Source organism: Malaclemys terrapin, chromosome 3 (assembly GCF_027887155.1).
Source record: "Malaclemys terrapin pileata isolate rMalTer1 chromosome 3, rMalTer1.hap1, whole genome shotgun sequence".
Taxonomy (NCBI): domain Eukaryota; kingdom Metazoa; phylum Chordata; order Testudines; family Emydidae; genus Malaclemys; species Malaclemys terrapin.
Window position 1 is genome coordinate 100,704,479 of NC_071507.1, and position 23,522 is coordinate 100,728,000.

General features: G+C 40.1%; 1 protein-coding gene across 5 annotated transcripts in view; it reads right to left on the bottom strand.

The window, feature by feature from the left end:
* Positions 1-2,465: 2,465 nt before the first annotated feature.
* Positions 2,466-23,522, bottom strand: part of UTRN (utrophin) — a 565,558-nt gene continuing 544,501 nt past the window's right edge. For all 5 annotated transcript variants that reach the window (XM_054021668.1, XM_054021666.1, XM_054021667.1 and 2 more), the window contains 4 exons: positions 17,686-17,794; positions 15,589-15,675; positions 5,829-5,851; positions 2,466-4,665 (listed from right to left, as the gene is read on the bottom strand). In XM_054021668.1, the coding sequence (XP_053877643.1) occupies positions 4,657-4,665; positions 5,829-5,851; positions 15,589-15,675; positions 17,686-17,794 (228 nt within the window). In that variant the 3' untranslated portion in view covers positions 2,466-4,656. The remainder of the gene's footprint in view (positions 4,666-5,828; positions 5,852-15,588; positions 15,676-17,685; positions 17,795-23,522) is intronic.

Here is a 23,522-nt window from a genome sequence, read left to right on the forward strand (position 1 = left end):
AAGTTCAAAGCGGACTCTGAAGAGTTACAAAGGGATCTCACAAAAGAGGGCAACAAAATATCAACATTGAATTTCATCTGCCAAGTGCAAAGTACAGCACATTAGGAAACATAATTCCAACTATATACACAAAATGATGGGAGTCTAAATTAGCTGTTACCCCTCAAGGAAGTGATCTCAGAGCCATCATGGGTAGCTCTTGAAAACATCCACTCAATGTGCAATTAGAAACCATTAAGAAAGGGATAGATAATAATAATGCCACTATATAAATCGATGCTATCCCATCTCCTAGAACTGGAAGGGACCTTGAAAGGTCATCAAGTCCAGCCCCCTGCCTTCACTAGCAGGACCAAGTACTGATTTTGCCCCAGATCCCCAAGTGGCCCCCTCAAGGATTGAACTCACAACCCTGGGTTTAGCAGGCCAATGCTCAAACCACTGAGCTATCCCTCCCCCCCAAGGTATGGTATCCCTATGGCCATACCTTGAATAACGTGTGCAGTTCGGATCTCCCCATGTAAAAAAAAAATATTAGAATTGGAAAAGATGCAGAGAAGGGCAACAGAAATTATTAGGGGGTATGGAACAGCTTCCATATATGGAGCAATTAAAAAGCCAGGGACCGTTCCGCTTAGAAAAGCGATGACTACGGGGGAATATGATAGAGGTCTATAAAATTATGAATGGTGTGAAGAAAGTATTATTTACCCCTCCACCTAACACATGAACTAGCGGTCACCTGACAAAAAAGCAGATTTAAAACAAACATAAGGACTTCTCCACACAACTCACACTCAACCTGTGGAACTGGGATGTTGTGGAGGCCAAAAGTATAGCCAGGTTTAAAAAAAGAATTAGATAAGTTCATGGAAGATAGACCTATCTCTGGCTATTAGCTAAAATGGTCAGGGATGCAACCCCATGCTCTGGTTGTCCCTAAACCTCTAACTATGAGAAACTGGGTCACTCAAAATTGCTCTGTTCGGTTCATGTCACTGGCCACTGTAAGTAGACAAGATATGGGACTAGATGGACCACTGGTCTCACCCAGTAGGGTTGGTCTTATATTTGCCAGCATTTTGCACATGGGGATGAAAAAAAATGTGAAAAGCTGTTCCCGTCTTCTGAGAAACCCCCCAAAGAAAGTTTGGGTTTAATGAGAAAGGGCTAGGAGCCAGCATAGGAAAGCCAGGCTGCACTGGGCACTGTGGGGTATAAGAACTGACTTGGAATCCAGAGTGGCTCCCCACAGGGAAGCAAAGCAGCAGCATAAGAGAAGGCAGGTTGGGAACATGAAGCCAGCCCACTTGTGGTGCAGGTTCCAGAGCTCAGCAGGAGATTGTAGGGTAGTTTAGTTGTTTAGCAAAGGGATCCTTTTGCTGAAGGCAGTGGAAAAAAGGCGGAGCTCTTGCTGGAAGGGCTATGGAGAGAGAGGCACTAAAGGGCTAAGCAGGAAATACATAAAAATGAATACAATTGTCTTTAAAGTTTTAAGGGTTAAGTGTGATCTCCAAAGTATGACTGAGTACACTATGGGTCTGATTTTCAGAGGTGCTAAGTGCATCTGTGAATCATGTCCTAGACCACTGCTCCACATCTCTCCTATTCCCCTTCCACTCTACAAACATACAAGCATACATTATAAAGGCTATGCTTGATTGTATTCCTTCCTTTAAAATTTTCTAGTAACTGTAGCAATTTTAAAGCAGTTCAATTCCTATTTCAAACAATCAAAATTTTTATTGAGTATTGAATCATTTGCAAATAAGTTGATTTTCCCCATAGCTTGTTTTCTAAATAAAAAAATGTATATAAGTAGTATCAACCAACCTTGTTTGGAAACTATAGCAAATTGTTTAAAATATGTTTTTAAGAGAGTCATATCGCCTAGGAACTGGTTAACATTACTGTATAACAGCACATTTAAAACCGGAAAATGATGAAATAATACCAGTTACAAAATATATGTTTTTTGATTGAATAAACAAGGATGTATTTGAACTGAAGGACTGAATTCTAATGAAACTGGGAAATTTATTTGCGACTCCAATGTTCAACAGGGTATTCACATACTGTTATTTGTAATACATACAGTACACTTTTTTTTTTAAAATTATTAATGCAAGCAGTTAATTGCTTGGTTGTTTAAATTTAAATCTGTCACACAGCAGAGAAGGATTGCATAGTGTCTATGTCACCAAGGAAGGAAAATTGCAGAAGAATATGCACAGATTTGTTATTTTCCCCCCATATGTTGTTTTCATAAATGTACCTTGAAGCTATCCCACGGGAATAGTTTTTAAAATGTGGTTTACTTCTGAGCTGAGGAATATCAAAACAATCTTATGTTAAAAATTAATTTTATTCCAAATGAATCTTATAATATGTATCCAGATGAGAAGGGAGAAGTGTGATCATTCTCTGCCACAAAACTCAAAAGAATGCCATACCTTTTCTCAATGTTACTGCAATATATTCCTTTTATTTATTATTGTCTCAGAGGAAGAATGTTACAATGTAGTGTTTTAAGTAGCTTTTACTTGGCAGCAGAGTAGAGGACATAGCTTGCATACAAACACAGGCAGAAAAACAATTGTATACATAACCTTTCACAGTCAGAACAAAAAAGCCACCAAATTGACTATTGAGACCTTTTCAATTCAGGGAATTTTTTAAAAGGATTTCTTGCTTTGATTTGATGTGGCCTGGTAAAAACAAAATACCTTGGAGAGAACAGAGCATAAAGCTATTTCCAATACTACTCATGAAGATGGGTCTGAGGTAGAAAGGCGGTCATGGCTTTTCCTCTTCTGTAAAACTATTTTCCTTCTCAAAATAACTCTACTAAAATATATTTTTCCTAGATGAAGGAATCCTATAACAGCCAGTCTCTCCCCTTCCCACCTTGACAATTCCTCCATTCCCCCAACCAAAAATAATACTTATTTATATAGCACTTTTAATCTTCAAAGCACTTTACAGACACTAGCTAATTAAACCTCACAACACCTCTGAGAGGTAGGTAAATATTACCATCCCATTTTACAGATGGGGAAAACTGAGGCAGAATGGTTAAATGCCTTGCCCGTGGCTTCAGATGGAATCCGCATCAGAATCGGTATTAGAACCTGTGCTCAGACCATGCCTTAAGCATACACTGGTCAGTGAAAATTATGAATGTAGGACATTCTGGTAGGCACCGCCTCAGTGAAGATAATCAGCTATTAACAAATCCTGATGTTTTACCTGCACAGCCTCTAGAATCAGTATCAATAGAATTACCCAATTTGTAGGTTTTTCCAAGACCAGAGATTTTTCTTCAACAACATTTTAGGATATGAGTTTGTTTCCTCTCATTATATCTGAATATTGATTATTGCATGCCATTTACCAATCAAATATGTGTTCTGAAATTAAAGCAAGTGTCCATGCAACACTGGAAACTCAACAGTGAAGGCAGAAGAACCCATCACCTGATTGCTAATTTGAATATTCGTATCATAAATCAGTGACACAACCTTCCCAAAATTATCCCTACCTTAAGCACAAATAAATGAACAACAAATTAGTTTTTCAAAAATAAAGAGCAAGACTGAATGAAAACGCCCAGGTGCCCTGAACTGGTTTAAAGAAAATGCTCCAGCCCTGATATTATTGGAGAAGGCTTCTTAATTTATTAGACATTTCCAAAAGGAATAAAAAAAAAAATGTGTGTATGTTCAGATCTTATGTATAAGATCCCTGGTAACTGGTCTTTACTTTCCAAACTGGAGAATCAAGGCTTTAAAAAAATGTTTGGCACAACTTGGAACCACAAAGCTTTGTCTCTGGAGGAAAATAAAATTGCATTTAGTTAGAGAGATCTTATTAAAACAACTTAAAATATTGTTAAGTCTCTAAGTAGCTATCGCCTGATTTCTGAGTTGAAATATATCTTAAAAACAAAAACAACCTATTAGACAACATAAAATCTAGAAATGCCCTTTTGGTGCATAGCACTTATTGTAGTTTTAAAAGAGGGTCTACAATTGTTAAATGGAGCTTAGCCTTCACACATCGCCAATGTGATTTTTTTGTTAAATAATAATTGTGCAAGTTATGTGAACTTGTTATTTTGCCAATCTTGGAGACAACTGAAGGGTCTTCAGAAATCTATCTGGTTAGATGACTGACACAATTATAAATAACCTGTACAGAACAGCGAATGTGTCAGAAAATAAATGTTTCTGCAATGCAAATGCAAAGAACTGAAAGGAATGTATAAATGTAACATTTTGCTCCAAACTCTATGCAGTTCTCTTTACTGTTATTAAAAAGAATGTATATAAAGCCCCCGCCCCCTTTCCCAATGCTATATATTTATACAAATCAATGACAAATGTATAATCATTTCCAAATACTCCACTATTCATTAATTTACAGTTGCATAGAAAGGGAAGAAGAAGAAAAAAAAGAACATATTATAAAAACACAACTTCCTCATCTTTGGGTATTCAGTGTTTTACTGTTTCAAGTAGAACACACAATCAGAGCTGAACAGCATGTTCCAAGGTCCCATGCAGTCTTCTGACTAAGCAGAACTTGTGATTGGCATTTGTAGAAAAGGGCCATACTGCAGGTCAGGAAGTGTTGGTTGCCTTTGAAATGAATACTTCACATTGCCTATAGTGATGAGAAATAACAATGTCACAACAATATTTACATACACAGTCCTCTGTGCAGTGCCCTGAACACCCATGACAGAGTGCAAATATGAAATATTGAGGTAATTTAAAATAAATGGGGTATTCCAAGTTTTAGGCTTATAGGCACTGGATTCAGCAAAACACTTGTCCTGGCTTAACTATAAGCACATGCTAAAAATAAGCCTTTTAAAGTGCTTTGTGTTAAGTGCTTTAACAATTTTAACAATTTACCATTTAAGTTCTTGCTGAACCTCTAAATCTGGGCCAAAGATGGGCCACAGAAAACTTGTGGGCCTCCTGGGTATTACAACCATAGATGATAATGCTTAGCATTTATACAGGGACATGCCTTGCCCAAGCCTCATAGTGAGTCAGTGGCGGAGCTGGAATTAATACAGAGCTTCTAGCTTCATGCTCAATGCACTAGGCCGGGATACTTGCTTCCAAGTTCTGGATCCAGGCTGCTTCCTGTACTCAGGGAATAGCACCCCTTCTCCAACGGGTGCGGAAATTGTGGAGTGACAGATTTGTAAGACTGGCCATCTTCTTACCAAACTGTATATCTACAAAAACTGAGGGTGTGGAACTTACATCAGAGAACTCACGGGGCATGTTTAAAGTCCTCCGAAAGCCTGTTAAAAAGTAAGGTTCTTCTCTGGAAAACAATGCAAGTTAAACTAAAGGGGAGGGGAGAGAGAGGAAATTAAAGGGACTGCAGCCCCAAGTTATTTAGTCATTGACTGTAAATCACTATTTAGTTTATCCCCTTCAGAAATTATGATAATTTGGGAGAAGCCATGAAAATTAGACTATTTCTGTTATTTATATATGGTATTACTTTCTCATATAATTAGTATATATATTTACAGCATATGCTATTTTTGTTATGTTTCTGCAATTTATAACAGGAATTACTGAAGTTTTACTAGCAAACACTCCATCAAAGAAAAAAAGTGGCATCTGTTTTTGAATTACTGATACAAAAAATCAGTAGCATTTAAATCAAATTAGTTTGCTTTGTTTTTGTCAGCCGAATGTGTATACCTGAAAGCCAATAATTTGTTACAAAACCAAAGGAGCTCTTCTGCCTGTATTACATTAACACTACTGAAAGACTGCACCATGCAACATGTACCATACCTGCGGTCTGCCAGCGAGACTTGCTGTAAAAAAAAAAAAAAAAAGTTAAAATACAAAAGTACAGAATAGTGCGTGAGTTAAATATTATTGTACTCAGAGAATATTGGCAACACAAGGAGAGGAACATTTCATATTTGAACTTCATAAAATGTAAAAGAGCTGAATGGTGCTTTGAGGGCCAAGGCATAATTTTCTTAGCATCATAATTACTCTAATTTATCACATCATTGTAAACAATGAGCATCTGAGTTGCTGACAGTTAACACTTTGTGTCTTATATATCTATACAATATTTAAGATTGCTGCATTACGGTAGTGTGAACAATAAATGTGAGTCATTCTAGAGCAATCTGGATTCAGTTAAGAGTAATTGTGACAGTGTACCCCATAAGGCTTTATGGGGGGGGCGTTTATAAATGTATGTATGATATAACTGAAATATGTCTTGTGCCGCCTGTGCCACGTAACATATCTCCGTAACGGTTATGGTCTACTATATCTATTCATCCTATTTGTACATATATATCATTTTCTACTCGAGGTTAAGAATATGGGCTGTATGCTTGCTTGATTTCTAAGTAAGCTCTGTGAGGCATTTGGTCAGCTTCTTTAGGAAGGAATTCACCAGGTTAAGTACCTGATCAGGAAACACTTGGGGAACAATGCATCTTGGAATGCTCCAATCCACATGAAAAGTCTTCCTGGAGACATGCAAGATACCATGTGGACAATGGCTTCAGCCTGTAAAGACTGAGTCATGCAGGGACATGTGACTTGCCCAGGTGACCCCAGAACTCCATCTTGGAGCTGGACTTTGCATAGGAGGGACGAGGGGCGGGGGGTCTCCACCCACAAGAGAGAGTCTCCTTCACCAGGTTAAGTACCTGATCAGGAAACACTTGGGGAACAATGCATCTTGGAATGCTCCAATCCACATGAGAAGTCTTCCTGGAGACATGCAAGATACCATGTGGACAATGGCTTCAGCCTGTAAAGACTGAGTCATGCAGGGACATGTGACTTGCCCAGGTGACCCCAGAACTCCATCTTGGAGCTGGACTTTGCATAGGAGGGAGGAGGGGGGGGTCTCCACCCACAAGAGAGAGTCTATTTAAATCCGTGGGAGACCCCTCCATTTTGTCTTCAGCTGGCTAAAGAAGGAGCCTCTCCACCCCCCCCAAGATACTTGAAGGAGACTGAAACAAAGGACAGTAACTACAGGGGGTGTGAGTGATTGCTGGACCCAGGCTAAAAGGAGATTAGCCTGTAGAAGGGAGCACTCTGGAACTGGTGAGGAAATTATCTGTATTCAGTTTGATTAGGCATAGATTTGCGCATTTTATTTTATTTTGCTTGGTGACTTACTTTGTTCTGTCTGTTACTACTTTGAACCACCTAAATCCTACTGTCTGTATTTAATAAAATCACTTTTTATTTAGTAATTTACTCAGAGTATGTATTAATACCTGGGGGAGCAAACAGCTGTGCATATCTCTCTATCAGTGTTATAGAGGGCGAACAATTTATGAGTTTGCCCTGCATAAGCTTTATGCAGGGTAAAACGGATTTATCTGGGTTTAGACCCCATTGGGAGTTGGGCATCTGAGTGCTAAAGACAAGCACACTACTGTGAGCTGTTTTCAGGTGAACTTGCAGCTTTGGGACAAGTGATTCAGACCCTGGGTCTGTGTTAGAGCCAGACAGGAGTGGCTGGCTCAGCAAGACAGGGTGCTGGAGTCCTGAGCTGGCAGGGAAAACAGGAGCAGGAGTAGTCTTTGCACATCGGGTGGCACCTCACAAGGGGGTTTCTGTGATCCAACCCGTCACAGTAATAATATAAATTTTATAAATACTGTGTTAAGTATATGGATAGTTCACTATGAGTGCAACCATAACAACAACTGAGGATCATCCCTTAGGAATCAAAGGCTATATGGACTTGTACACTAACTTCCTTAGGGTTATGCTAAAGGACCGGACCCCAATAATGCGCTCTCTGTTAAGTTCCACAATAATTGTTTCCAATTGATTTTCTTTGGTTACATTTTAACAGAAGAGCCAGTGCTCTATTTAGCAAGATTTACAAAGCATATTAATGAAGGTTAGTGAGAGACTCAACAACGTGGGAGCAAGAGTAAAGGTCAGGGTGTGGGAGGGAAAGAAGCAAATAAACACACAGGAGTCTATGAAATATCCTTGGCAAATATGCAGTGAGCTATATTCCACAGCTAACCCCAGGTATTAAACTGAATGCATTTCAGGAAGTCTTTTAGAAATTGCTAGAGAACAAACAGCCAAAATGAAATGGGGGGGGGGGGGGGGTAGAGAGAGGAAATCTCAGTCAGCAGTGTTTTCACAAAATAACCGTTTAGCAGTACGTTAATAAGGTACAGGTCACAGGTTAATAAGTCAGTGTCATTAAAATCTCTAGCTACCCCTTTGTCCGTAACAAATTGGAACAGATTGTATTCACCAGCTTCCCCCCTTTGGTACATGCTAGTAAACTCAAGTGTTAAGACAGAGGTTGTGGCTAAACTGCACCCTTTTTGGTCTCTTTGTATTTATCTATTTTAAAGATACCAGTCTATCACAGCTGTATGTACAGGCCTGTGCTCCTGTGTAACACATCAGTGTACTAGGACAGAGCACATTTCATAGCAACATGGACATTTCACAAAACCAGATAGCCAATAAAAACAGAATGCTCTACCAAGAGTGAGGATAGTCCAGTGGTTATGGCACTAGTCTAGGACTTGGGAGACCTGAGTTCAATTCCCTAATCTGCTACAGACTTCCGGGTGATCTTGGGCTAGTCGCTTAGGCTCTCTATGCCTCAGCTCCCCATTTGTAACATTAGGATAATAGAACTTTACTATCTCAGAGAGGTTTTGTGAAAATAAATGCTATATCTATACTAGAGAGCTTACAGCAGCACAACTGAACCTATGCTGGTGGGTGAGGCAGCAGTGCGCATGCCCAGCAATGGAAATGTAGGCACGTAGTGGACTTTACCAGTGTAAATTTAAGGACCATGGGATTTTAGGAACATCTAGGGTTAGACAGAGGCTTAGCAGGGGTTTTGAGCATGTCAAGGTGTCTAGACTTTGCATCTAGATGCCTAAAGTGAGAGTTAGGCCCCTAAATCCTGTGGTTCTGAGCCTAAGTGCCCTCAATTCCCAGTGAAGTTACAGGAAAGTGGTGGGATTGAGCAACTTGTAGGAGATGCTCAGTACTTCATAGAAGCAGACTTGGTGGCAGTTAGTGCAGAAGATATTTAATACCCCACATTACTGAAAAGATGGGATTGCTGAAGCATCGTGTACATTCAGTCCACATAAGCAATGCCCATTCAACTTTGTAAAGCACAAAGGACTTCGAGCTGGGCTAGTAACACACTATTACAAGGCTCCCATTAATTATAGTAGCTTGGGGAACCTGCTTTAGTCTGGAGGAACTCAATTCTTGTTTGCTGCAATAAATCCTCCAGTAGTGGTCACGGTCTATATACCTTTATGAAATGGTTATTAAAGAAGTATGTTACCTGACATTCTTTTGTCATAAAAAGCCCTCTAACTTGAGCTCTAATTATATAAAACCTGATCCAGGAGACAAAAGGAAAAAAAATGGTGGTAGAATACATAACAGAACATCTTCCCTCTCTCTAAAAAACAAAAAACCTGGATATTTTAATCTGCTTTCAGCAGCAGAGAGCCTCCCTTTCCCAGAGGGAAAACAGTTACCTATCTTTCTGTTACATGCGATTCTCTCAAGCACTTCAGACAGCTGCCTTGGGGGGTCACTAACAGGCACAGGCCTATTACAGTCAGCGCCGGGCTTAAAACTCAGAGACGAGGGCATGCCCCGCCTGGGGCAAAGTCCCCACCTGGACCCTGACTTACTAATTACAGTGCTTAACAGATACTTCACTAACTAACTACAGGAAACCAAACTATTTACAGCTCAAATACACAAAGTGAAGAAGGAAACTGCTGATCACTTGCAAGGCAAGGGATAGAGGCGCTCTGGGGCACTAAGAAGGAACTGAAAGGGTGTAGGGCCGGAAGCGCCTGATATACTGATGCATGAGTGCGGGACTCCAAGGGGCACCACAACCGACCCTACAGATACCACTAAGGCAAATGTGCACGTGGGCACGCACACACCTAGAATGGAATCGACATGAGCAAACACTCAAAGAAGAATTCTTATTTTTCATAGTTAATTTTCCTCCTTTACAGCTAGTCTGGGGAAAAAAACAAAACAAATGTTTTCCTGACTCCAGAAAAAGGTCAAAAGCATCATATCTGTTGAGGATAATGGACCCTTATCATTGTCCCATGGACAAGTTAATGTCATTACAACATACAAAGCTTTCCCAACAGATTATATTTTGGATTGTAAGATTTCACTACAGAAGGCCTTCTGAGGATACTTCCATTAGGTTTTATTTTTTTTAAACTGCAGCTATCATGAGTTTGCTCCCAGGCTCCTCACTGAATCTTTAACTCAGGGAAATTACTTATTAAAAACCAGCTGTACTCTCACATTACACTCTTACAAAATGACAGAAGGCACTTTGTCCTTATCTCATTCTACAATGAGTTGTAGAATGCCTCATCTCACATGTCACACATGCTGAAATACTCAGCCACAACAAATCGAGTTAAGGAATAATTACAATACCTGTACTATTACTAAATATCTTATTCGGGGCTGTCGATTAATCACAGTTAACTCACACGATTAACTAAAAATAATAATTGAGATAAAAAAAATCAGTCACAGTTTTAATCGCACTGTTAATAGAATACTAATTGAAATTTATTAAATATTTGTGGATGCTGTTCTACATTTTCAAATATATGGATTTCAATTGAAACACAGAATACAAAGTGTACAGTGATCACTTTATATTATTTTTATTACAAATATTTGCACTGTAAAAATGATAAATAAAAGAAATAGTATTTTTCAATTCAGCTCATGCAAGTACTGTAGTGCAATCTCTATCACGAAAGTGCAACTTACAAATGTAGATTTTTTTTGGTTACATAACTGCACCCAAAAACAAAACAATGTAAAACTTTAGCGCCTACAAGTCCACTCAGTCCTACTTCTTGTTCAGCCAAATTGCTAAGAGAAACAAGTCCGTTTACATTTACAAGAGATAATGCTGCCACTTCTTATTTGCAATGTCACCTGAAAGTGAGAACAGGCTTTTGCCTGGCACTTTTGTAGCCAGCATTGCAAGGTATTTACATGCCAGATATGTTAAACATTCATAAGCCCCTTCATGCTTCAGCCGCCATTCCAGAGGACATGCTTCTATGGTGATGATGCTCGCTAAAAAAATAATACATTAATAAATTTGTGACTGAGCTCATTGGGGGAGAGTTGTAGGTCTCCGACTCTATTTTACCCGCATTCTGCCATATATTTCATGTTATAGCAGTCGAAGATGATGACCCAACACATGTTGTTCGATTTAAGAACACTTTCGCTGCAGATCTGACAAAACACAAAACAGGTACTAATGTGAGATTTCTAAAGATACTTTGGGTTGAGTGTTGTAGCTCTAAAAATCTGAAGTGCCTTCCAAAATCTGAGAGGGACGGGGTGTGGAGCATGCTTTCAGAAGTCCTAGAAGAGCAACACTCCGAAGTGGAGAACCCGAACTACCAAAAAAGAAAATCAACCTTCTGTTGGTGGCATCTGACTCAGACGATGAAAATGAATATATGTCAGTCTGCACTGCTTTGGATCATTATCAAGCAGAACCCGTCATCAACATGGACACATGTCCTCTGGAATGGTGGTTGAAGCATCAAGGGACATATGAATCTTTAGTGCATCTGGCATGTAAATATCTTCCGACTCCGGCTACAACAGTACCATGCAAAAGCCTGTTCTCACTTTCAGGTGACATTGTAAACAAGAAGTAGGCAGCATTATCTTCCTCAAATGTAAACAAACCTGTTTGTCTGAGCGATTGGCTGAACAAGAAGTAGGACTGACTGGACTTGTAGGCTCTAAAGTTTTACATTGTTTTATTTTTGAATACGATGTTTTTTGTACATAATTCTACATTTGTAATTTCAATGTTCATGATAAAGAGAATGCACTACAGTACTTGTACTAGCTGAATTGAAAAATACTATTTCTTTTGGTTTTTACAGTGCAAATATTTGTAATAAAAATATAAAGCGAGTGCTGTACACTTTGTATTGTGTTTGTAACGGAAATCAATATATTTGAAAATGTAGAAAACATCAATAAATATTTAAATAAATAGTATTCTCTTATTGTTTAATAGCTCGATTAATCTTGATTAATTTTTTTAATCGCTTGATAGCCCTTAATCTTAATCCTAGAAAGTAAGATCCCTGAGGGAGGTACTGCTTCTGTGCTAGTTGTCTGTACACTGCCTACCACAATAGAGCCCTAATCCATGTTTGGGATTTTTAGAAATTGCCATAACAATAATGAATAAGAAATAATTAGCATTTATATGTTTTGATTGCAAAGTTCAAAGCACTATAAATAACTAATTATATTAATTGCTGGGCAGTTGAAGAGCACAATTAAGGCTCATTAAGGTGTAGGAGGAAAGACAGAGGGGTGCTGGAAGAACCACTTCACTCATTTGGATGCAAGGGAGCAGGGCAAGTGTTCCCCCTCTTCCTTGGGTCCTCCTTCACTGGGATTAGCAAGGAGAGGAAAGGAGGGCATCGGTCCATAATCAATTGAACGGTTATAATTCATAGACTGTTTCACAGCTGACATCCCAACAGAACAGCAAAATAAGCTATTACACTTCACCCATTGCTGTCATTAGTGGCTGTAAGAGACAATGCAACTCATCAAATGTGCACACAGCCCCCATACACTTTTATCATAAGTAGAACTCATCATCCAGTATTTATAACAGAAGTTATTCTGGAACACGCACTGAATAATACACATTAGATGCGTTTCACCCTTAAATTACCTCCCCTCTTGATCTGACCCCTTCTCCCCCAAACAGCAGAAGAAACCAAACTCCTTAATGAGGATGAATATTTTACTATGCTTCAATTTTTAAAACTGAACACTACTTTACAGTTAGAATGGTCTTAAACCTCCCTCTCCCATGACTTATTTGAACCAAACTTTTTGATTACTCAGTATGTAAGAACCACAACATAACCATTTTGCACCACTGTTGAGCAAAAGAATTAGCCTTTGGACCTACCGCTCACAAACTAAATCTTAGCCTGATGTACTTTTAAGTGAGTGAGATAGAGACCTAAAATAAGGTTTATAAATAAAACAGCAGGTGTAAAGTTTTATCTAAGTGGGGCTACTCTAGCTTCATGAAAGGGAAACACAAAAAAGCACAGCTTATTGGGCTGCAGTGAAGGAATTTCTCAAAGTGAATTTCTCAAAGGAAATTCTATTTTGAACTAACAGCACTAGTTAGCAAATAAGATCTTTGCAATGGTCACTGGTGAGACTTTGGCAAAAGTGGCTGACATCACCACTAGTAAACCCCAGGAGTTATATTGTGGCTAACAGCATCCTGCGGCGGGAGGGGGGGGGGGAAGATGTGGGGGACAACAGGAAGGGATCACATCATCTGGAAGGACTGTGACTAACTCTGTGAGGAATGCTCCGGTGGTGCTAGGGAAACTCATATCAGAGTGGGGGCTGAGTGCACGCTTTAATAGGATGCAGAACCACTATTACAAGCTCAGCTCCACTACTCCCCAAGGTAGAAAGAGCATGGAGTTTAGAGTTGCTGTGGGCAGTAGATTCTTCCACTCCTGTTCAGGCAAAGCACAGACTGGGATTATGGCTGTCTCTTGAACAGGAATGCAAGGGAGCTAAAGAACCTTCCATTCCCTGTGGATCTGAGCATGTCCAACCATGATCTAACCCCATATTGCTTTCACCATTGCATTACAGGCCTTCACAAAAGCAAAATAAAAAACATGGGAGGAGAGGATACTTTTTCTTTGCCTTTTCCATTCACTGCAGTGACAAAGAAACAGTCTTATGGCCAAATCTGAGCAGCACTGAGCACCAGCACTACCAACTGACTTCAGTGAGAGTTCCTGGAGCATAGCACCTCTCAGAATCAGGCCCTTAACATGCACTATAGTGGCCAGTAATCTAGCACTAACTCAGGACCTCAGGGGACTGTTGAAACAAGCCATGTTTTGCAAGATACTAATTTGCTTTCTCAAAACGTGTAAAATACATTTTCTCTGATGCCATTCTTCAAAGACACGCAAAGTGTGTAGGAGAGATAAAGGGAGTGTTTTAATAGGGTTCAGTAGAGTTTGGGAAATAGAATACAACAGTGAGCAAATAGCTGACTTCTTTGGCAGGGATAAGAGATAAAAAAAAAGTTGAGGGTTTTTTAAGTGGACATCCTGATTACTTTGTGGACATTTAAAACAAAGCTTTACAAAGATGCTATTGAACACCAGATTTTTTGAGCATTTATGGATGTTTTTGCTCTTGCTTAGCTAATACTGAAAACAAATTTGTTACATATTATAAACACGAGCTCCCTGCAACATCCCACTGCTAAGAACAATAGCATATACAAAATGCTGGCAGAACTAAAGGTATTCAATCTTGTGTGAACAGAGAATGTATTGACACTCAATAGGAAGAGAGGTCAGCAGATACATGTATTAACTGCTGTAAAGCGCTCACAGATGTCTGAAGTGCCTCCAGCTGTATAATCTTTTCTAGGGAGCCTTCACAGCACTGAAAGAGAGACCATGATTCTCTCTCCATCCCCACCCCCAGCCTTCCTACTTCTCCCCATTGCTGGTCCCGTCTCCATGCCTTTCCTTCGTGTCAACACAGTGTCTTTTCCATGGGGCATGGGAGAAGGATTTCCAAGGAAGGCAACTGAGCCTCACCCCTCGATGCTGGAAAGCCATCCACAGAGGGTGCTCTCCCTGGTGAATTTAAGTGGCTCAATTTGGTCAGGCTCAGGAGGCAATGCCTGATGTCTGTGTCTCAATATTTTATATGGTTATATTGGATCTATTTGAAGATATTTTAATTGATGCTGGTTATATTTTAATTGCCTGTGAATTAAAGCAGAGAGGTGCTGTGTATTCACATGTTCATTTCTTGTGGGCAAGTACAATCTAAGGTTGGTGTTCCCCTGATCAGGAGGAGTCACTGCCTAGAAAATTGCACAGATTCCTGATCTGCGAAGTCAGTGGTGCGGTGAAGGACCCAATCCTGCAGCTCCTATTTTCCCCCAACTCTCACTAAATTCAAGAGAGATCTCTGGCACCCAGAATTCCAGGGGCTACATTTACTGCTGATGTGAGTGAGCAAACTCTATTTACATCAGCAGAGAATCTCCATTTCTTCTTCTAGACACAAATGAAGATCCTGTTTGAAGCAATCTGCTTTTCTTAAAGTAGGCCACATTAGAGTGAATATTTTTTCTTTTTTAAACATAGGATGACTATGATTTCATTTGGCTTCATTTTATCACTCGCTACGTATGTTTAAGAGTTTCAAAGAACAGGATTACACAGCCATCACATCTTGGCAAACGTTCTTATCAAGGTTAAGCTTCATTTTTTTTGGTCAATATTCTGTGTATGACTTATTTACAAATAAGCTTCGGTCTCATATCTATACTGCTCTGCGTTAAGTTTCCAGAGAATGACAAGGAGAAAGACACAAGGGGGGGGGGAGAAGGGGGGGAACAAGGGAGACAGATTTCACTATACTTAACACTTACAGCAGCAAGTAGGAAATGTGTTGTTGATTTGTTCCATGACATCTGTTAGATCTGTGCTGGTATCATGAGGTGGGCCTAACAAGTCATCTGCAGATATGAAAACAAGATGAGCAATGAATTTAATAAGGGGGGGGGGGGGGAAAAGAGACAATAGATTCTGAAAGTCATTCCCATCTAACCTACCGGCTAAATGCTCTTTTATATTTAAACTGAAACCCCCTACTTGAAGCATTTGTAATGTAATGTGCAGGAATTGCTCATTGATAATTGCGAGAATTAGGAGAGGAGGTGGAAGTTCAATTATCAATTTACAACTGATATCATTTTTCTATTATTAAGGCTTAACCACTGTGCCTGAGATTTAACCAAAGGAAATTGCCCACATGAAGCAGAATGTAAGAACTTACTGTTAAAATAAATAAATTATTCTCTCATCTTGTTAAGCATATTTGGCAGCTGCACATTTGAGATTCTGCTCTATTTTCAAACAATTTTTCATGTCATTTCCAAAACAAACAAATCTGAGATTTTTCAAAAAACATTTATCTTCCAGATAGTCTTTGTTCAATATGCATCAGCAAGCCCATCAAAGCAAATGTTTTTCAGGCCATTTGCTTGTTTCTTAAAGGGCTTGTTAAATTTAGCCAATGAAATGATTAGGGAAATCTGTTTGCTTCACTTTAGCAGTGTTATTACAAAGCATCATAAATAAATCTATCAATTTATGAAAACAGCATGACAAAAGTTCCATGTCACATTTACATTTTTTATGCTAATACTGAAAGAAAATGCCTTAATATGAAAAACAAAAGTCAATATCTTTTTTTAAATTGTTTCCACTGCATTGGAATCAGATTAGCTATAGTTCAATGATTTGCACACAAGGAGTGGTGGTTTCTCCCCTCTTAGCAAAGATTTAATCACTGAGGGCTTGTCTATACTTACGCGCTGGTTCGGCGGCAGGCAATCGAACTTCTGGGTTCGATTTATCGCGTCTAATCTGGACGCGATAAATCTAACTCAGAAGTGCTCCCCGTCGACTCCGGTAATCCTGCTCGCCGCGAGGAGTACGCGGAGTCGACGGGGGAGCCTGCCTGCCGGGTCTGGACCGCGGTAAGTTCGAACTAAGGTACGTCGACTTCAGCTACGTTATTCACGTAGCTGAAGTTGTGTACCTTAGTTCGATTTGGGGGTTTAGTGTAGACCAAGCCTGAGGCCTTGAGTCAGGAGTTTAACCCTATTAAGGGCTTTAAGCCCGTGCTTAAGTTCAACTGAAGTCAATGCAAATTTGAATTAAGTGCTGTCCTGAATTGGACCCAGAGTCCTGTACTAGTATAGCTCCATTACTTTTACAAAACACTACGTAGTACTACATCTATATAATACTATGGTAATTAAAATGTACATCAACTGTTAAAATAAATGAATAAAGTATGTTGATTGAACGAAGTCTGATGCATTAGTCTTGTTTTTTTAGTGTTTATCTGCAAAGGTTTTCCCAGTCATTCGTGCAAATTACTGAGGTTCCAATAGAGTAAGGTTTAAAATACCCGTTTAGGTAAATACCCATGTGCAGAGGGACTGCATAACTTACGTCTCACTGAAGTCCTAACAAATAAAAGTCTTTTTTCATCAGAATGTCACTATAAGATGAAGAGGTTCATTATGCCCAGAATTGCATTTAGATCCAGGAAATGATACTACTTGCTGTCTTTAAAGAAAGAGTGCTTTGCAGCCTATCCATATAATGTGAGATGCACACCACTGCTATAGGGATTTAATTCTTCCCTCGGTGCATTAAGGGATTGTGTCAGTAATTCCCCTTCTCAGTAATTCCCCTTCTATACCAAGTAGTATAGACTGTCATCCATTACTGATAAAAAACCAAGTCCTCTTTCCCCAAATCACACTATATTTTTCTTCTCATGATGCCCAGTTCTGAAAACTCTTACTATCAATTGCAGTGAGCTTTGTACCCAGCAGTGTTAGCTACAAATTTATAATGGGACTGATATTGCTACTTCAGGCACACATCAGTAAAACTGATAGCAACCATTTGTAGACAAACATGGCACAATATTCCACCAAAGTACTAACCTGTCTGATGAAACTGTGAGCTGGCGTCCTGATCAAGTGAGTAGCTGTGAGCAGAATACTGGGGTGAAGCACAGGAAGAGACTCCATTAACTCTGGAATCCGATTCAGGCTGAAAGAGGTTTAAGAAACAAAAATTCCATCATTATAGTAATGCAGAAATTTATGTAAATTACATATACCAAGTTGCCTGTGTGTGTATGTTGCTCCCTTTTTAATCATTGTCATCCATTTTTCTTCCTTTTCTCTTCTCATGTTATTTCTTGTTTCCTTTTAATTCTTCCCCACTCACCTCTGTTCAAACGTGGGTTGATCTTAGGAAGATATAGCTTCTAGGAAAATCATTTATAAAAAAGATTTGACCTTTCAATGTTGTCATAATCAGCCTCCAATTAGCTCCCTCACGTTAAGGCATTGTTTGGCTGTGCATGTGTTCCATCGAGAAACGATCTCCATTACACAAAACAGTCCACTCTTCTTGCACAAACCCGTAGGTCAGGCCAGGAAGGGATAATATGAAAGGATCTTACAAAGAGGTTTGGGTCTTCCATTAGATTATCTTGGAAACCTTAGGACTGTTCAGTCTCGTATAACTTTATAAAATTCTCCCCATACACCAAGTCAAGCAAACACTAGTTTTCAATAAGAATTATGTCCAAATGAAGTTTCAAACTTCAGCTGCTTGTTATAGCCTGTTCTAAAATGCATGGAGTGTGCATTTTAAAAAATGTGTGTGCGCGTGTGTGTAGATATGAATATAGCTGCACTGCTTGGTAATAGCAACCATAATTTAGCTAAATGTAACCTCTCTGTAGGGGGAGAAATACCAAAGAAATTCAAAACAGTCGCATTTAACTTCAAAAAGGGGAATCACTCAAAAATGAGAAGCAAGCTAAATGGAAATTAAAAGGAACAGTTACAAGAGTGAAAGCCCTGCAAGTTGCAGGGAAACATTTTTAAATCATCATCATAGAGGCTCAAACTAAAGGTATACTCCAAATTAAAAATACAACAACATTAGGAGGACCAAAAAAATGCCACCATGGCTAAACAGAAGAGTAAAAGAAGCAGTTAGAGACAAAAAGACATCCTTTAAAATTGGAAGTCATATCCTAGTGAGGAAAATAGAAAGAAGCATAAATCTCTGGCAAGTGTAAAAGTATAATTAGACAGGCCAAAAAATAATTTGAAGAGCAACTAGCAAAAGAGACAAAAACTAACAGCAAAAATGTTTTGAAGTACTTCAGAAGCAGGGAGCCTGCCAAGCAATCAGTGGTGGCACAGGACAACTGAGGTGCTAAAGAAGCACTAAAGGAAGACAAGACCATTCGGAGAAGTTAAATGAAGTCTTTGCATTGGTCTTCAATGCAGAGGCTGTCGGGGAGATTCCCCATACCTGAGCCATTCTTTTTAGAGGAGAAATCTGAAGAACTGTCCCAGATTGAGGGGTCAATATAGGTGGTTTTGGAACAAACTGATACATTAAACAGTAATAAATCACCAGCACCAGATGATATTCACCCAAGAGTTCTGAAGGAACTCAAATATGAAATTGCACAACTAACAACTGTGGTATGTAACCTATCGCTTAAAATAGGCCTCTGTATTAGATACCCCATGCAACTGTCTTCCCTCCAGAGTGAGTTGGCAGGATTTAGAGACTAGGACGTGGATAAGCAACACTCTCTTCTTCCCTTGTCAGCTGCTGTTGCTTTTCCACCCACTGGTGGGAAAGACAAGGAGCCACAGGAAACCTCAGTCAGGCATCAACTTCCTTCTCCTGCACCCACCTCAGATATCTCTGCTAGGTACATCCTTACTCCACTAGTCAGAGAATAAGGGAAGCTAGCTCTCTGCTTTTAGCAAAAAGAGGGGGAGCTGTACTCTACCCCTGCTCCTCCTTATGGTCTAATCCTGTGCCCAGTGAAGTAACTGGCAAGCTCCCATTGACTTCAATAGTGCAGAATCAGGCCCTGTATGAAACCTCTCTTCAGTAGATTAGTCAAGTAGGAAAAAAAGACCACAGATTTGTAATGTCGCTAGTAACAGGGTCTTGTTTTTGTGTGGCATGGAACCTGTAGTTTCTAAAGGAGATGAAGAAGGAAAAGAAAATAGCCTTTTTATTTCTCTTCTTTACAATTAGCATGTCGGTGTCAAAACTGTCACATGCCAGTTCTGTCTCACCTCCATGTTTGGCACTATAATCAGACAGACAGACAAACATGACAATGTTGTGTGATAGCTACCAATCCTTTGGGCTTGCTAAAATAAAAATAGCACGCTCACCTCTGAATTGTGGCCTGGAATAGGTGAATAAATATGTGAGAGTGATGCATATTTCTGCTACATTTATTCCCTAAAGAATTTCCTTCAACACTCTCAAATACAGATCAGACAGTTATGGCAGGACAATTTTTAAGTTTCATTAGTTTTCTCCCCACACATCTGTGTGTAGAGATACTTTTTTCTCCAGTAGATGCAGAGTGGGTATCAGTGCTTTCACTGACAGGTTATTAACCCAAAAAACGATCATGAGGCTACCCGCTGTAACCAGGCAGCTGAGTAAGAAAAGACGGTCTTGCAGCTGACAGAAGACAGGAACATACAGATCATGAGAAATGCCAGTGATGGCAAAAAAAAAACCAATTACTGTAAATAGGACAGTCTATTTTCAGACTAATACTAGTGATTATTATAAAGAAACATTGTGACAGTCCGCTAACCATCCATCTCATCAGCGGTGAAAAATGATCTCTTAAATCATATATTTTAAAAACAGATTTCTTTAAGGAAGTCAATAAAATTAAAGGAAAAGCAATAAATAAAATTTATTTGGACTTTCAAAAAGCTTTGATAAAAATCCCTCACAAGAAAACAAAGAAGGGACAGCGTTGAAGGTAAAGGTTTGTCATGGATTAGAAACTGGCTAAGAGACAGAAAACGAAGTAGGAATAAATGGTCAGTATGGAAGAAGGTTAATAGGAACAAGGATCCACACTAGGACCAGTGGTGATAATAAATGCATTAATGATCTTTCACATAAAACAAAGCAAAGTAATGCACTCTTGAAAGTACAACTGGAATTATTCATAAACATGGATGTGTTCTAAGTGAATCATTGAGGAAAAAGACCAAGATGTCATTGTAGACAACTCGCTAAAAAAATCTGTTTCGTGTGTAGTAGCGGGTAAAAAAGCAAAGAAGATATTAGGCATTTGTTTAGAAAGGCATACCAAAACTATGGAAAATGTTATGTAAACCAGTGGTACACCCTCACCTTGAATATGGCACTCAGTTCTGACTACCCCACCTCAAGAAGGGCAAGAGCAGAAAGAGAAATGGCTTGGAAAAGGGCAGCCATGATGATTAGAAGCATCAAATGACTCTCATATGAAGACAAAGGGAAATTAGATCTATTTAGGTCAGAGAAGAGGTGACATGATAGATGAGTTTAAAATAATGAATTGTAGAGTGAAGGTGAATTGTGCTCTTCCATTTATCCAGTCAGAAAGAACCAGGGGGGACACAATAAAATTAAAAGGCAAACCTGCCACACGTAATTTTGTTATTGTTGCATGACACAGAATTCACCTTAACTGCCCAATGATATTATTGAGAAAAAGAGCTTATGAGGATTCCAAAAGGATTACACAATTATATGAACAGTAAGAATATCCACAGTTATATTGGACAGAATAAAGAGTTTTAAGGAATGTAAACCCTCATACTTTAGGATGCAGGCTAATTATTAACTATCTGCAGTTCTATAGAAACTTCCCTGATGAGCATGTTACTGCACAACCATCTATAAAGGAAGTTTAAAAAATCTTCCCCTGAAGCACCAGGTAATGGCCACTGTCATCTCAAGATACTGGATTAGATGGATCACTGATAGGAAGAAACGGTTACTCACCTTCTTGTAACTGTTGTTCTTTGAGATGCGTTGCTCATATCCATTCCAATTAGGTGTGTGTGCCATGTGCACAGTCGTCTGAAAGTTTTTCCACTGGCAGCACCCATCGGGTCAGCTGTGGAGCCCCCTGGAGTGGCACCTCTATGGAATTCAATATATGACCCTGCCGACCTGGTGCTTTTTCAGTTCTTTCTTGCTGGCTACTCTGACAGAGGGGAAGGCGGGTGGGTCTGGAATGGATATGAGCAACACATCTCAAAGAACAACAGAAGATGAGTAACTGCTTCTTCTTTGAGTGTTTGCTCATATCAATTCCAGTTAGGTGACTCCCAAGCCCTACCTCGGAGGTGGGGTCATAGTTATGGAATGACAGACTGGAGCACTGCTCTGCCAAAGGCTGCATCGTCTCTAGCATGCTGGGTTATGGTGTAGTGAGTGGCAAATGTGTGCACCGAGGACCACATCGCCACCCTGCAAATTTCTTGAATTGGCACAATGCAGAACTCCCACAGCTAAAGGGCTTCCTAACAGAGGGGAAAGGAATGGGTGTCACCCTGCTTGTTTATGCAAAACATTGCAGTCATGTTGTCCGTCATGACTCCTGCACATTAACCACTCAAGTGGAACTTGCATAATGACAAGTTTCAGAGTAACAGCCATGTTAGTCTGTATCCGCAAAAAGAAGAACAGGAGTACTTGTGGCACCTTAGAGACTAACAAATTTATTAGAGCATAAGCTTTCGTGGACTACCGCCCACTTCAAAAGTTTTTTTTTTTTTTTTTTCCTCTTAATTAATTGGCCTCTCAGAGTTGCCCCCAGAGCAGCCAGTCGTTGAGTTACGGATACACCTGCACCTGCCTCCGGCGAAAGAAGGCAGCAACGACTGATATGCACTTGGTGAATACCCGAGGGGCTGTGGACAGGCCGAAGGGGAGAAGCATAAACTGGAAGTGGTTGTTATTGACCACAAACCTGAGGTATCGTCTGTGAGCAGGATGTATGGACATATGAAAGTGCGTGTCCTGGAGATCAAAGGCGGCGAACCAGTCTCCCAGATCCAGAGAGGGGATGATCGAGTTCAGGGAGACCATGCGGAACTTCAGCTTCACCATGAATCTGTTGAGACCCCACAGATCTAGAATGGGTCTGAAACCCCCTTTGGCTTTGGGGATTAGGAAATAATGGGAGTAGAATCCCTTGTCCCTTAACTCCTGAGGAACCTCCTCCACTGCCCCTGCAGCGAGGAGCGCCCGCATCTCCTGGATAAGGAGTTGCTCATGAGAAAGGGTCCCTGAAGATGGATGGGGAAGGGAGGGTAAAGAGGGAGGGGAGAAGCAAAATTGGAGAGAATAGTCCACTTCTACCATGTGAAGAACCCAGCGGTCTGATGTTATTTGGGACCAAGCACACTAGAAGTGGGATAGACGGTTCAGAAAACAGAGTTGAGGATCTGGTCCATAGTCTGACATGCTGTCCCTGGACGCACCTTCAAAAGGCCTGCTTGGAGCCCGAAGAGGTGCACACGTGGCCTTGAGTGGACGAGGGCTGGGATGGCTTCCGCCTGCCATTCCTACCGCGCTTCCTAGAAAAATCCTGTCTAGGACAAGGTTGGTAGGGACATTGAGGGGGCTGTGGTTTAAAATATTTCCTCTGAGTAGCCGGGGTGTGCACCTGCAGTGACTTCAGCGTAGCCCTTGAGTCTTTTAGACTATGCAGCCTGGAGTCAGTTTGTGCCTCAAATAATCCCACCCCATCAAAGGGCAGGTCTTGGAGGGTCTGCTGAACATCGGGTGGCAGACCCGAAGCCTGCAGCCATGAGCTCCTCCTCATGGCTATGCTAGAGGACAAGGTGCGCGCCGCTGAGTCTTCAGCGTTCAGTGAGGCCTGTAAAGAGGTCCACGCCACCGCTTTGCCCTCCTCAACAAT